This window comes from Takifugu flavidus, chromosome 10, assembly GCF_003711565.1.
Source record: "Takifugu flavidus isolate HTHZ2018 chromosome 10, ASM371156v2, whole genome shotgun sequence".
NCBI lineage: Eukaryota > Metazoa > Chordata > Actinopteri > Tetraodontiformes > Tetraodontidae > Takifugu > Takifugu flavidus.
In genome coordinates this window covers 408,501-424,165 of record NC_079529.1, presented here as the reverse complement: position 1 = coordinate 424,165, position 15,665 = coordinate 408,501, and the positions used below count along the sequence as shown (strand labels likewise).

General features: G+C 48.0%; 1 protein-coding gene across 1 annotated transcript in view; it reads left to right on the top strand.

The window, feature by feature from the left end:
- Positions 1–13,215, top strand: part of si:ch73-22o12.1 (nectin-2) — a 60,004-nt gene extending 46,789 nt beyond the window's left edge. The window contains exons 7-10 of the mRNA XM_057046013.1: positions 10,136–10,271; positions 10,371–10,434; positions 11,014–11,100; positions 12,114–13,215. Of these exons, the coding sequence (XP_056901993.1) occupies positions 10,136–10,271; positions 10,371–10,434; positions 11,014–11,100; positions 12,114–12,317 (491 nt within the window). The 3' untranslated portion in view covers positions 12,318–13,215. The remainder of the gene's footprint in view (positions 1–10,135; positions 10,272–10,370; positions 10,435–11,013; positions 11,101–12,113) is intronic.
- Positions 13,216–15,665: the final 2,450 nt, after the last annotated feature.

Here is a 15,665-nt window from a genome sequence, read left to right as displayed (position 1 = left end):
TTATCCAGCCTAAGATCAAAATGAACATGGCGCCGTGCCCACTGGCCTGGGCCGTGCGTTCAGCCTCAGCCAGGTGTGCTCGGCACGCTGAGCGGAGGCGGCGGGGTTTCAGCTACGTTAAACCAGGGATTAAGGAGAAATTTACTGCCCGTCTAGGTGTGTAATAGTAGCTATTTCTGAGTGCCTTCAGAGGGGAAAGCCTGGTTTTCCTCAGAACAGCATCATAACTTATTACCATCAATGTCAAGCCCAGCTTTTATTGCACACAGGTGCCGGTGTAATCCACGCTCGCTCCACATAGCTAGAGCCAACACTGTGCACCACTCTGATCCTGTCCTGGTGCGTGCAGGTTGTCTGAGCATGAGCGGAGTGTGTGCTTGCGTGTTGGTGAGGTGCCTTTGCCTGCACATATGCATGCTCCTTTTCTGGGGAGGGGGGGGGGGGGGGGTGGTTAACCAACTCTAAAGCGACTGTGGCTTTCCATGCGAAGCGGGGCCATTGCAGACCTGCCAGGAAATCAATGCAACACGTTGCCCTCCTTTTCCTCACCCACCCCCAGACATAAAGCTGCCCCTTCTCTCTTTCTGTTCCTCTCTGTCTTTCTCTTCTCTCCTCCCCCCATCCTTCTGTCTTGCTCGGAGCCCTTATTAAAAATGGAGTGAGTGTGTGCTGCATATTTAAATGGTCATGGATGGATTTAAACGGCTGATGGTATTTAGTGTCTCCTCAGGGAGCTGCTATGAGCCCCTTAAGCTGACTCCTCTGACTGGAGCCTGACTGACTGGTGAGAACACGCTAAACCTCTAATGATGACTTGTGTACACACTGTGAGCCCGTGCACGTGTGCACTTACAGACCCACACTGGCAGACAGCAGCGCACAATGCACATCATCAGTAATGCTCCCTCTTTAGCTGTGACAAGGAGGTGGGTCACATCTGTTGTGCACGGATCTACAGCAATGTGGAGACTACTAGTGTGTGTGTGTGTGTGTGTGTGTGTGTGTGTGTGAGAGAGAGAGAGAGACAGAGAGAGCGTGCCTATCGGTCAATAACTCATTAAGAGTGTCGTCTTTGATGTTGCAGTGTGTAAACCTTTTTAACTACATTTGAAGATGGACTCTGTGTGTGTGTGTGTGTGTGTGTGTGTGTGTGTGTGTGTGTGTGTGTGTGTGTGGTGTGTGTGTGTGTGTGTGTGTAGAGTTGTACGCCTCGTGCTGCGAACACTCGGGGAAGCAGTCAGAATAGACGTCACACTGAGCCCCTTCAGGTTTCCAGCAAGTGTTTCTGTCATGTTGTCTTTCATGCTGGTTTGGATTTGGGTTCTAATCTACTCCCAAGTGTCCTTCGCTGGAACAACTATTGATTAGTTTGCACACGCGCCAGCAGGATACATAAATATTGGTGCTGTGGTTCATGCTGAAGCACATTTACAGATAAACAAGTGGCCTCGCCGTGCAAAAGGGCGGGAGGATGTGAATAATGAGGGAGGTGTTGGAAGGTTGGTGACTGAATGTTCAGATAAATGGAGCATTTCAAAGATGAACCACTGACCAATTCAAACACCAATGATCATGAGAACATGCATTTATTACCCAGGTCCCTCCTACTGGACGTGTGTACAGCAGTTTCATATCGATCATTGCTGACTCGAGGGCTGCAGCATGAATATTTGCATTAGGAAGTATGTCAGTCTGAATGCTAATGCTCGCAGCCTCTCGGGTGGTTCCGATTGTGCATTTCCATATTTATCTGCACTGAATCGTTGTGCACAACTGCCTTTGACATTTCTGTAACAGTCACCACGAGTTCCAGAAAGGTGCAAATGTGTTATCCACCAAGATGTTATATAATATTTATTTCCATAGATCTATATCCAGCGGCGGTGTGCTGAGGTGTAGCGAGTGTGTAGAAGGAAAGTGTGTCTGCAACTTATGATATTTCATCCTTTTTACATCACATTGATCCAGACCATCAGCAGGAAAACAATTGTTTTATTCCCAGGAATGAAGGAGCTGAACTCTCCGTGTTTGCCTCTTCACCTCCTCATCTCTGTGATTTGTTTACTGGTTCCCAGTAGCGAAGAACAAGTGAATGTCGGAGACGCCTTCCTTAATGAGCGCTTGAATTTGAGTTGGGCGAAAGCATCATTCCAGTGGTCTCAGCAGCACACGTTGTTGTTTCTCTCCGGGGGAATGGGATGAAGAGCAGCATGAGGGAACGCAGAGCCATTATTGCTCTGTGTGTTATTAATCAGCAGCTGATGAGAGGCAGTTAGTGGGAGAGATGGAGCCTCTCCCCCCTCCATTACTCTGTGGACGCCATGTGAGCCTCCTCCAGGATCTCTAGTTTTTGTCTGTTAACAGTGCAGCAGGTTAAATCACAGTAAACAATCCTTAATGAATGAAACTATTAAAACCTCATTTCTTCTTTTCTTCTTCTTTTTTTCTGCCAAATGAAAAATGGCCCAAAGCATTTGGAGTTCTGTGGATTTTGATGCTTCGACTTTGCCTGAGAATTAAATTGATTAGCTCGTTTATTCCTCTTCTGGCCTTTGCTCCTGTTGGGAGCCGCCTTCCCTCCACCTCCTGATTCCACTTGGGTTTGACTCTAATCATCTGCAGGGATGCTGGCGCTCACAACCAGGAGCTTCAGCCACACCTTTATGGACGAGGTTGCAGTTGTCAGGATCTCATTGTTTAGGTTAACGGGCTATATTCAAGGGTAGTTATCATGTCTGCAAACTGTTAGAATATGTTCACATATTTTAGACGTTGGGTCGAGTTTCACATCAAAACGGGGTCAGAATTGTTTCTTATTGGAGTGGAAACAAGTAAGTTTTTGGTAAGAATAGAAACAAACAGCATTTAATATCACATCTGATTAGCTTCTTTTACACGTGGCTTTAATTTTTATTTTAAAATTGTTGGGTCACAACAACACCTGTGTAGAAATGATCACTTATTATAGAACACGCAGCAGGTCATTGATTATAGTCACTAAGCTCATTTCTGAGGACTCTTTTCTTCATGTGGAAAGATGAGATGACGTCGGGAAAGAGTCTACCCAGTTTATGGAACGTTCTCAAGAAGCAGTCGAATGAATCAGGGAATTTCAAAATCCGGAGCCCATCAAAGGATTGAGAGAATCCCAGCACACAAGGGCAAGGCTGGAAACCGGCAGTAAGCTGAACTGACCTTCCCTCGCTCCGATGGCATTGCATTAATGTGATCCTCTGAAGGATATCGCTGCATGGCCACGGAGAGACGGCTCTGTCAGTAAACACGGGTCATATATGGAGAAATCTAGGTTCGGAATGCCGGCTGAAGTACGTCTCGCGTATCGACAATAACCAGAAATGAGAAGTAGGATGTAAACAAATGTTCTCTGCTCTGGATCTCAGATCGGAAGTTAAAAGCTTCCTGTCATTCATGCTGAGAGAGGAAAGACCTCGTTTCCAGCACAGAAGCCCTGAGCTGTCTGCAGGTGGATGAGCTGCATATTCCGGGCATGATCCACAATTTTCCAGGGTGGAACACCGGCATGCCGTCGTCATGACAGCGCAGCGATGAGAGCCGTCGGTCGACTGGTCTGAGACTGAAACTATGAAACCGGATCTACGGTCACATATCGGGCAAGGGGAGGATTATCGTTGTTGTTCTAATCTGACCGCCAATCAAAAGAAACTTACTTACAAATATAATAGTAATAGTTTAGCATAAACTCCTCTGATGCAACACATAATCTGGAAATACAGAAAGGGATTAGAGCCAAAGAGGTCGCACGCTTGTGTTGAATCTTCTGATTTAAATCCATATTCCATCCCAGAAAAAGTGGGAATTCTGAAGAAACTGAACTCACCTTTTAATAGAGTAACTGTTTCTGTTGGGCAGCTCATCAAAACTTGGTGTATATTTACCTGGAGTGGATGAAGCAGCAGAACAGAAGAGGTTTATCCACAGTTCACATTAATAAAGAGCTGCAGCATCATTTTCAGATACAAAATGAATGAGCTACAACATAAAATATGCAAGCTTTACTGTTCTGTCCTCAAGTTTGTGCATCACATCCCAACTTGTGCTTGGCACCGGTGCTGTGCCTCGTCTCTCTCTTGCTCTGCATCTTCTGCATGTGTCTCTGTCCCCTGCAGCTTGGATCTTCTCTTCTGACAGCTCTGTTCTTCCCTATGTGTTCTACAGACGCTTCCCTCCTTCACCATCTTTCTTTTCTGGTGCTCTCTAAAGATCCTGGTAGGTGGGTGACGAGCAGAACGTTCATATGCGTCAGTGAGAGTTGAAAGAAAAGAAACAGGCGACACTCCATGTTTGAGAGAAAGAAAGAGGCGTGGAGCAGGACTTCTTCAGCCGGTTGCTCCCGTATTAAATCTCAAAAGAATTCTCAGCACGGTGCTGAATTGATGGAAGTGCACGGTCAGTGTTGCACATCGGATCAGGGCTGCAGGGGAGAACTGTAAGTGCCGACTTTAAGGTTGTATGTGCGGTGTGTAATGAGGTGAAAGTCGCTTCTTGCCAGAGGTTGGCGGTGGTTAAGAGGGCAGGTAAACACACCAGCTGCTGCTGACTGCCTGGCCTCAAGGCCACCGTGACACTGGAGAGGAGGAGAGAGTGGTGCTGAGGGTGGGTGGAGAGCAGGAAAAGCAGGGCACCAAGATGGATGGGGAGCCAGAAGGCTTTCTCGGAAATGCACATCCACTCAGTTACAGCATATATGGAAATGGTTACCGCTGCTGGTTAAGTCATGTTGAATAGGTTCATTTGGATTTAAGAAATTGTCATTGTGATAAAAGAATTGAAGCCTTTGAAGAGCCCCAGTTTAAAAGCTTATCTGTGAAGGACGCAGTTTTGCGTCTCAGTTTTCATAGAGATGAAACAAATTGAATTCCACATGCTTATTAGCCAACTGTAGAGATGTAGTTAGATATTTCCCCCCCGTTGGTGCTCTGAGGCTCACGCAGCTCCGTGTTCAAGACTCAGAAAAGTGCAGTTTTTATCTTTGAAAAATTGCTTGCAACTCGGAGGCAAATACACTCTCTACATACAGTTTTCCTATAATTGCAGAATTCTCCACTCGAGGCTGAATTGAGAACATCTAGTTATTATTTTTCAGCGTTGGCTGTAATATTCTCAGGATCTTATGGTAAATTCTGTTTTTTTGCATTTAAAACGTGTCTGGATTCATTCCCAACAGCCGTTATCAACAAACTACATAAATCTTGTCTGATATACTAATAACAGGATTTTATAAGACTGAAATATGCTAAAACTGTACATTTCATCTGTTTAACACAGATTAGTGTAATCCTTCAGAAAAGAAACCATTTAGTTTTACTGCTGTTATTCACACATTGAACCACATTATTGATGTAACATTTCTTATATTTAGGATTATTACCATATTAAATATGGAGCTTTTTGCATTTAATTACAGTTGGAGCCACTAGCGTAATGTACTGTAATTCATTTTCAAGGGTAATAAAAGGGCTTTATTGCCTTCCTGTGGGCGGAATGAGAATATGACCTCTGCTTTTTGAGCTCCCACTATTCTCCTCTTTGTTAAACGTTGACTTATTCGAGCGCTGCTGCCCCCCCACCCCCCACCCCCCACCCCCCTCTGTCTGCTGCTTGTAATACAACAGATCCTTCATGTCCTGAGTGGACGGCTACATTTGCCTAATGCAGCCCTGCTTCCTCTGCAGCCGCCGCCTCGGTGCCACTGTGTAAAGTGCTCTGTAAATATTGACGGGGAGACGGCAAGAGGCAAACTACGACCTTGTCAGAAAAGGGAAGAAAGCGAGGGAGATTGAGGGGATGGTGGGTTGATGGAGGCAGAAAGAGAGAGGTCCTGCCTCCTCCCAGGGCAACTGAGTGTGCTTTGATGCGCTGTGGCAGGGAACACACTGTCTCCAGAGAGGGAGAGGGAGCGGCCCCACACACACACACACACACACACACACACACACACACGCACACACACACACGCACACACACACACACCACACACACACACCACACACACCAGGGTTTTCGCTTTACTGCCACATTACTTTTTAAAATGTCAGAACATACGTGCACGCACGCACACACAGTCCAGCCATAGACGGCGTCATTGGCAGAGTTGAACTAAATAAGGTTGAAGTACAGGAAGCAGATTAGAAGTGACCGTGTCTGACGTGAGCAGAGCAAAAAGCATCGAACACACACACGGAGCTCGGCCATTCGGCGGCTCGTGTTGTCTCCACAGGAACAATCATCTTGATCTTGTTTATTCTGTGCCAACGTGCACCGTCCTGAATGGGAGGTGACAGCGAGGGCTGTGGCGGCCTCGCCAGGCTCAGGCTTCATCTGCCACTAAATGGACGCCAGAGTTACATTGAGTAGCTTGTTTTTGCACGCGTGTCGTGTGTGAAAGCGAGAAAAACCTTCACTCCTGTTGGCCTTTCCTACGTTTCCGCCGGTCCAGGAGGGAAGTTCCTGTGGCGCTGATGTCACGTGACACGTCAGATGATGCGATTTGTGCTGTACAAAGAAAACCTCTGAATCTAAAGGCTAGTTTTTCTTTTTTCCCCTCAGTGAGCAATGAGATTATGTGTAGTGTTCTTTATCTTTATCTCTCTCTGAGGCCATCAATTCATCGGGGCCTAATCTCATCTCTGCTGTGACTTTGGCCTGGCGAGTTTCTGTGCCGCAGTAATTCACGGCGGAGTTCAAAACGCTTCAGTTTCGCCTCAGACCGGTTTGGCTCGTCACAGAGAAAAGTTCCCATTCGAGTAAACATTGGGGGTTTCACTGACATCTAAAGAAACAACAGAGGGGAAGTTGCCGGCATAAAAAGAGAATTCTAAATGATTGAAAAGTTTGCTTCTTCAAAGTCCCGAATGAGATGCCTGCGCAATCAAACACTGGGCTTATATATTTAATTAGACATGTCTTCCATTACTGGAAAGCATGCTGGAGCGGAGGAAAGAGGCAGAGAGGAACGACGGATATTTTAAGTCAGTTTTAATGTCAAGCTCCGCCATTAGGAATGCATCTGATCATCCGCTGTTGGGTTTTTATCCAACGGCGTTCTGCTAATCTCTTAAAACAAAACCAACTCTGTATCTCAAACCTTTCATGGAATCCAGAGAAATTAATGTTCAGGCTGGTTAGCAGGCATTTGCTTTAGCAGGAAGCCACGTAGGAGGCCGTGAGCGTGCACACGTGTGTTCCTGTGCAGAGATTCGCTGGGGAGGGTAATAAAAACGGGCTTATCTGCTCTCGTTAGGCACAGGAGATAAAAGATGCAGGAGGAGACTCTGCAGATTTGTGCTGTCGTATTACCAGGACAAACAAGCAAAGACCAAATTACACTGTCGATGGAGGGATGACAGTAAAGAGGGATGATGAGAGCGGAGGAAAGGGGCGAGGGGGGAGCACGGCTGATAAAATGTAGCAAAAGCCTGTCCTGCTTAGGGGGAAGCGGCAGATAGGCCTGTATGTTAACCTTAATCTCCTCAGGGAGAGGCGTAAACACACAGGAAGAGAGAAGAGATCTTTGACTGGAAGACAGAGGTGTGTGAGATCTTTGTCTTCCTGCTTCCTCCTTCATCCTCTCAATGTGTGATCAGCCAGTTGAAGGCAGCAGCTGGGAAATCCCTCTGTTCCTCTGTTCCTCTGTCAAGCCGACCTCTTAATCTCAGCCTTCATCTCCCTCCTGCGCCCCCCCCTTTTTAAATCCTCTCACCTCCCCTCAATAATGTCAATCTCCTCAACTCCTCCGTCCCGATGCTGCCGTGGCCACTTCACTCATCCCCCAGTGAGCTTCAGTTTTGCCAAGTCAGGAGGGATCGTACCTTCCGACTCTTCCTACTCGACGAATATGGCGAGACAGAAATGCAGCGTAACGATAATGCCTAAAATAAATCCTTGCTGCTTGTGGTCGATCACACACCCGTCATGGAGCTGTGGACCAACCGGCCTGTCTGTCCAACCTGCGGGACGGTTGCTACAGCAGTTTAAAATAGTTCCCGCCAGCCGTCCAGACTCATCCACTCTCTCGCCCCTGTGGCTCCGCCCCCCCCAACGCCCGTGGGAGCCTGGTGGTCTACGGTTGATTGGTTGGCAGGGCCGGCGGAGCGGAGCGGTGAAGGGCTTCGTATGTAGGCAGGAGGAGATGTGGGTCTGACAGGATGATGGGGGGCATTGATCTGCTGGAGGAATGGTTCTGACCTTTGAAGTAAGTCTGAAACGCCAAGCATCTCCACGCTCGCGAGGAGTGAGAATGGTGAACCTGGCGATGGGCGCCGCTCTGTCCCGCGTCGGGCCTCTGACTGCACCTGTTTCCAGGGTCACTTTTCTAGGCGCCGATCCGACCTCACGTACGGGCGGGAGAGGGCACGGGGCGGGTCGACGTGAGCGTGTCAGAATGTTCATGCCTGGAGAGGTTAGAACACGGGAAGCCAGCTGCTCCTTAACACGTGTGTGTGTGTGTGTGTGTGTGTGTGTGTGTGTGTGTGTGTGTGTGTGTGTGTGTGTGTGTGTGTGTGTGTGTGTTGTGTGTGTGTGTTGTGGTGTGTACGTCCTTGGCAAAGAGCTGCAGGGATATACACAGCAGACGTACAACACACACACACACACACAGACGAGCAGTCGCTGTCTGCGATATTTCAGTAGTAGAAGACACGGCTGGTGTCCAGCTCTGACACGGAGGGCACACTCTGGAGTCAGGACGTTCACACACAGGCAGCCTACCTCAAATCTGCCCCCCCCCCCCTCCATACTCTGCTTTATCAGAGGAGGAGCAGCAGCTTTGGACCTGAAACCTGCAGACTGCAAATAGATGCTGATATAGAAACTGGTGTGAATGATAAGATAATGGTGCAGGGAGGAGGAGGAGATCATTCCAGGGAAAGGAAAACCAACAAACTCCCAGGCACTAAAGTGGAGGAGGGGAGACTGATGATAAACAGGCTCAGCATTGGAATGAGGAAGCAGAGTCAGAAACATAAAAGCCTCTGCAGGTAGAGTTGAAATGGACGGTGTCCCGGAGTTCATCCATGTTCTCGGTTTAAAGTCCAACAGCGCCTCCATCTGACCGGCGGGTTGAACTGCAGCCGCCGAACTTCCGGCCCAACAGTTGGAGGTCGAGAAGATGGAAAATGCTGCGGTGCAGAGTTCAGCAGCCCTGTTGAACCAGTCTGCAGGATTTGGTCCCGTGCTCCTTTAGTACCCACTCTTTTAAAAAAAAAAAAAATCCATTTATTGAACTGTGTGTTTAGAAATACATACAAAATTGTCTTAATGTTTTGTCTTGAATCTACCTGAGTCGTGATGGCAGCTGACGGTGGTCCAACATGTGGGAACCCCCCAGGGGGGGTTATAGATGACGTCACATTGAGCAAATCAAAGACAGCCTGAGTCTCCATGAGAGCGGCAACGCTGCAGAATGAAGCAGCACCACGATGAGACCAATAATGGTGGAACAAAGCACAGCCAGAGCTCAGGAGAACCTGGACGGTCGTCTTGGGATCATTAGGACACTCGTGCATTAGAATTAGAAAGAATTAGAAATTATTTTTGGACGTTTTCAAAGCAGATTGTTGTTGGAGGAGAATCGTAATTAAAGGCCGACGAGCCTTCAATCATGACCCTCCAATTACAGGAACCAAAGTTTGTTCTCATCAAATGAGCTTCAGATCCTCTCTGCCCTTTACCGCTCCTTAATTAGCATAATCCCCCGGGAATATGAGGGCGATAATGAGCTGGGTTGAACCTTCAGTAAACATGGGGTGTGTGTGTGTGTGCGCGTGTGTGTGTGTGAGAGAGAGACAGAGACGTTATGGTTCATTAGTGCGACCTCTGTGTGATGCTTTTGGTCACATGGTTCGTCACCTCGACATCCTAATCAGAAGCTTAAATCTGCTGTAAGAATTCTGTGTTCAATTTGAGTTTTAATCTCCCATCTTCATCATCTTTATCATCTTTATCTTATTATCATTAATGATATTATCATATCATTATTTTCTGTTCATTGTTATTGCTGCTTATTGCGCTTGGACGGAGTCACGTCTGGCTTTGAATAGAAATTCCCCGTATTCCATCGGAAGACTGACGTGAGCTCCTGGTTCCTCTCCTGCAGGCACCCGTCTCCCGGGGAAAGGTCCGACCACAGGCACCATCATAGGAGGAATTATCGGCGCCATCGTGCTGCTGGCCGTCATCGGAACCGCCATCGCGCTGTATCGCAAGCGGAGGAACGGCAAACTGAACGGAGAGTGCGTGTCCGCCTCGCTACATCTGGACCTTCTGGGTTTCTTCTGGGATCTTCTGTGTTGCGAGTGTCATGCTAACAGTGTGTTTGTGGCGTGTTGCAGCGGCCCCCCCAAGTACAAGCCCCCCCCTCCTAAGAAGAAGAAGAACGGCAGCTCTGCCAACAAGGTGAGTGGGTTCTGACCGGAGGTCCCAGGTTCTGCTGCCCTCGGCCTCGTAGAGGGAGACGGCTTCTGGTGGGAATCTCATCCCAGATTCCGTAACGCTCCCGACCGACAGCTGTCCCACGGCTGGTTTTGGGAGGAGAGAAAATGGTGCACGTTGAATCATCTGAAACAAGATTCAGTTTTAGTATTTGGATAAAAGTGTCATCTTTTGAATAATTCCTCTCTAATATACACGAGGTGTTTTATATTGTGTCATATCTCACCGAGAGGCTAAAAGCTCCATTTTTACTACTTATAGCCAATATTTCAGCAAATATTGATTTTCTGCTAAAGATGGTGCAGCAGTAGATTCAAACATGACGACAAAAGAGTTCAATTGTCTGCAAGAAATAACACTCAGAAGACAGAAGGGAAAAATCCCTTTTCTTGTTTAAGGTCTATTCTGCTATAAAGTCAAACACACAGCTCATAAGTGGAGGCACGGCCAGCAGGGGACTCATTCTAGCCTGTTAGCATAAGCCAGAGAGGATGTTGTCTATATTATCTACGTCTACAGTGAGTAACAGCACTTTCTGTTCAGGAGCTGAGCGGCACCGTTGCTGCGGTGCCTGAGGACAGGCTCTTAAACGCGGAGCAGCACAGCACCCAGAGCGCCGAGCCAGTCACCGTAAGACTCATTTGGTCCTCTTAGTTTGGTGCTGATAAGGCTCGTCTGTGTAATCCAGGTCCCTTTATTTATAGATAACACTTTAAAATTTAATTAAAACAACTTTTTTTTCCAAAACCGACAACCTGAAATTTAACCTTTGTAATGGAAATGTTGCGCCCAGGCATCAAAGGGTTAATTAAGTGTTTGAGCTGCAGCCAATTTGATTTCAGGGATAAGTAAGTGTGTGTGTGGGTGTGTGTGTGTGTGTGTGTGTGTGTGTCTGTGTGTGGGTGTTTGTGTGTGTGTGTGTGTGTGTGTGTGTCTGTGTGTGTGTGTGTGTGTGTGTGTCTGTCTATGTGTGTGTGTGTCTGTGTGTGTGTGTGTGTGTGTGTGTGGGTGTGTGTGTTGTCTGTCTATGTGTGTGTCTGTCTATATGTGTCTGTGTGTGTCTGTGTGTGTGTGTGTGTCTGTGTGTGTGTCTGTGTGTGTGTGTATGTCTGTGTGTGGTGGTTTTTTTGTGTGTCTGTGTGTTGTGTGTGTGTTGTGTGTTGGTGTTGTTTGTGTGTTTGTCTTTGTCTTTTCTGTGTGTTGTGTTTGTTTGTTTGTGTTGTCTGTGTGTGTCTGTGTGTGTCTGTGTGTGTGTGTGTGTGTGTTTCATATTTTATTTGCTTGGATGAAAATGCTGGAGCTGCATTCCTGGTGTTTCCCAGCACGTTGCAGCTGTAGCCAGAGAATCGGAGGAATCTGCCGCTCCGGGCGGATGAAAGAAAAACCCATAAATTTGACGTTATTAATGCTTTTACTCTCTAAAAGTTTTACTAAAATCCCTTCTGAACCTTTTGGGACAATCAAATGTCCCAGAACCTCCTATTAAACGTTGAACAATGGTGGATTTATAAACCAAAAGAGGCCTTGAAAGAGAAAGGTGCCTAATTCTAATGATGCTTCCCCTCCACCCTGGTGATTCACCTGTACTCTGAACGCTCTGAGCATCACCTTGGTAACGACGCTCACTGTTGTGCTGCCTCCAGGACCTCGACGCCTACACTGATGAGGAGGGTTACGGAGGAGAGAGGGCGCGCTACTACGCCGCTGCCCCCTCTGGCTGGGACGACCCAGCCAACAGCGAGGTCCCGCCCCCCTACAGGCACACGGGCGCCGACCACCAGGACTTTCACCAGGGCCCCGCCGTCAACCGCGGGGACAGCTTTGTGTCACCGGCCATGTTTGTTTGAGGGGACGGCGCCGGTGTAAATATGCTGAATGTGTCGGAACAAATGTGCAGGAACATTTTTGAGCTCTGTGAATGTGAACATTTCGTCATCGGCTATCTACGAATTTAAATCCTCCCGAACGTGCACGTGTGTTACAGTAAATTTGCATTAGTGGCGCGTGGGTCGGCGGCAGGCCTCAACATTGGAGCCTCCCGACCTCCCGAATAGTTACTGGCGACTCGACTGGCGTGTTTTTGGGGCGCAGAAGCGCTCCGTGCTGCATGTGCGAGGTCTCGTCTGCCTGCCGCCACGTTGGCGCCCCCGTGGAGACGCGGTGGCGGTGAAACGTGCGGTGATGGGAATGAGCAGGGACAGGGACTCGCCAACAATCGTAGTCTTTTTAGCTGTGTTTTGGTTTCTTGCCTTTTCTCTGTCTTTATCTTTTTATCAGGATTCGGGTCGGAGGGAGCTGATGAACTAGTGACTGATCAACTCGTGAGGGAAATTACATTCATATATGTTACTCTTTATAAAGAGGCTGTATGATGAGAAATCCAGCAGATGCATTTTCAAAATATTCCAATTACTTTAAGAATTTTTGTGCCTCTTTTTTCTGTCTTTTCTATTTGTCTACAGTAAATTTGGATAGGATTATGTTCATGAAATCTGTTATAGCTCACCTCGCTAGTAATGGATTAAGTTTCTAATGGAGTTCAAAGAGGGTCAACACAAAGCTTGCCATTATTCTGACGTTTCTTTTCCATTATCTGAATTTTTGGATTTTTCTCCCAATACTCCATTATGACCTTAAATGCCTTACAGGCTCATTTAGGCAGGAATGTTGAATTATTTTATTTTACTGTTTTATTTCACTGTTAATTGTATGTGCAGAATGATAAATAAATTTTTAAGATTCTGATGGAGTCTAAATCCTTAATTTACATTCTTTGTTTTTTAACCTTTGCAGGTCGCGAGTGGGTTTTAACCTGGTGTAATTCCACCATTTCACCACCTGGCGGCAGCGTCGATAAAGGGGAACTAATATTGTACGGAACATTGTAGAATAACATCGTATCTAAAAAAGAACTACTGCTGACGACCAGTTCTCCATCATTTCAATGAAGGGGAAACATTTTCAAACATTTATCCGTGAATAATGAAGAACGCGTTGCTGGGCTGCAGTACCAGCAAACGTCCACCGGGGGGCTCCAGAGTCTCGGTGCTGCAGCCCTCTCCGCTTCTTCTCCCCTCGTCTGACTCATCTTTTCTATCTTAAGCTGCATTTACTCAGTGGCCATGAAATCTACATGTACATGACCGTTTTTAGATCAGCATGACTCAGAGGCTGCACGGAAGGAACAAACTATGGTTACGCAATAGTTGGAGGAAACCGCATTCATCACCTACCCGCGCCACCATCTCGCGCGTTGGAATCATTCCCCTCTCAGCCCGAGTTGGTGGTCTGATGTGTCCAGAATGACAGGAGTCGCGCCTCAGCTTTATTCTCAAAGATGTTTCACTCACTCAGACCACTGAAAAGGGTGTTTATTGCTGACATGATGCAGGTTGTTGCTGAAGGCCAAAAGCGACCATTTTGACCTCTAAAACCAAGGTCACCTCACAGTCACCCATTTGTCTGTGGAAACCTTCCTTTCTCCATTTCATGGAAGCCCTGGAATATGGAGGAGCAGGCAGGGGAGTACTCCTCATCCTTGTGGGAACCACCAGTGCAGCCAGCTGTTGTAGTTGCAGTGGCCTCTTTGGTCTTGCAGGTACGCGGCTCCAGCGTATTAATGCATTTCTAATTTTAGCAGAGCTCAAGTACGTTGATGCTGAATATGGGATGTAGCCTGCATTAAACAGCACATTAGCACATGTCTGGATCAATAAAAAGGTAGAAATCGGGCAGTAGACAATCCGGAATGTGAAGACGGAGAAGGGCGCGATTTCGAGGGCTTAGATAAGAGCTAAATAGACCAAATTCTTTAAAGAGCTGCTCTAGCTGTGTCTCAGCGCCGCGGTGATCTGTACAGTTCCAGGGTTATGGGATTAACAGACTATTTGAATCTGCAGGTAATGAGTGAGAGGAGGCAGAGAATAAACCTCTCATAGCTCCGCTGCTGCTAAGCTAGCTAAAAATAGCAGAGGAGGAGGATTGAGCGAATCAGGGTGGACAGAAAACATGGGGGATGGAAGAAATGGCTGATTTGCTTCCCTGCTAAGTAGCTGAGGAGCGATATTTCAGGTGACCTTCACTGTGGGGGGAACTCACGCGCTGTGGAGGGTGTTCAGGGGGACGCGCGCACATCCGTGTTGATCCTCTTTGATTTCTGAGCCACCAGCAGCCGGATGACTCGGCCCCAGGCTCAACATGTGCATGACATTGATGAGCATGTTTGGCTGTATGCTGCTGGCTTATTTGGTGAGTGTACACATGCACACACACACACACACACACGCACACACACACACGCACGCGTACAGAATGCAGGCCTGGGTTAGATAAATGAGACAGGCTTAAGCTCACTGTTAGACGTGAGCACGCTGGATCCCATCTGCTGCCTTTGAAAGTAAATCTCAGCACACAGAGGATGACATGAGCCTGATTGGACCTGGGGAGGGACGTTCCGGTCCTGACAGACGTGCAACAGACGTGTATTCCTGTAATTTAAGAATATGACTTCAACCCTCAACTGGGCTCAGCTGCATAACTCACTTTTATCTTTTTCATCCTTTCATCCCCTCATAATGTGGCTAATGCTGTAAAGGCCAGAAGGACGCGCTGCGTGAGGGGGGGGCCAGAAGACGGGGACGGCCGCAGCCCCAGCAGCCCCAGCAAAGCCCCCCCGGTGAGTGACACCCCCCCCCCCCGCAGGGGAAGAAAGCATGTGGGAAAGAGTGTAGATAAAGGGTGCTGGTGAAGGAGAGGCAGAGGGGAGGGGAGGGGGGCTTTAGGGATTAAAGGAAGATTTAGGCCAGGTCAGGCCGGGCCAGGCTGGGCCAGGCCAGGGTGGGCCAGGCCAGGGTGGGCCGGCCAGGGTGGGCCGGGCCAGGCCAGGTCAGGCCGGGCCAGGCTGGGCCAGGCCAGGGTGGGCCGGGCCAGGCCAGGTCAGGCCGGGCCGGGCTGGGCCAGGCCAGGTGGGCCGGGGACAGCTGGACGCTCCCAACGGCTCCACGATGGTGGTCAGTGAAACTCGGCCCTTTTATCCTTAAAATGAGGAGAAAACCCAAAATGGTTCCAAACTGGTCTCATATGAGTCAAAACTGAGAAGACCCCCCCCCCCACACACACACACACACACACACAGGCAGGACCTGCCCCGGCTCAGAATGTCAAATCCTTTTATTTCTCTCTTCTCTTAACTCACA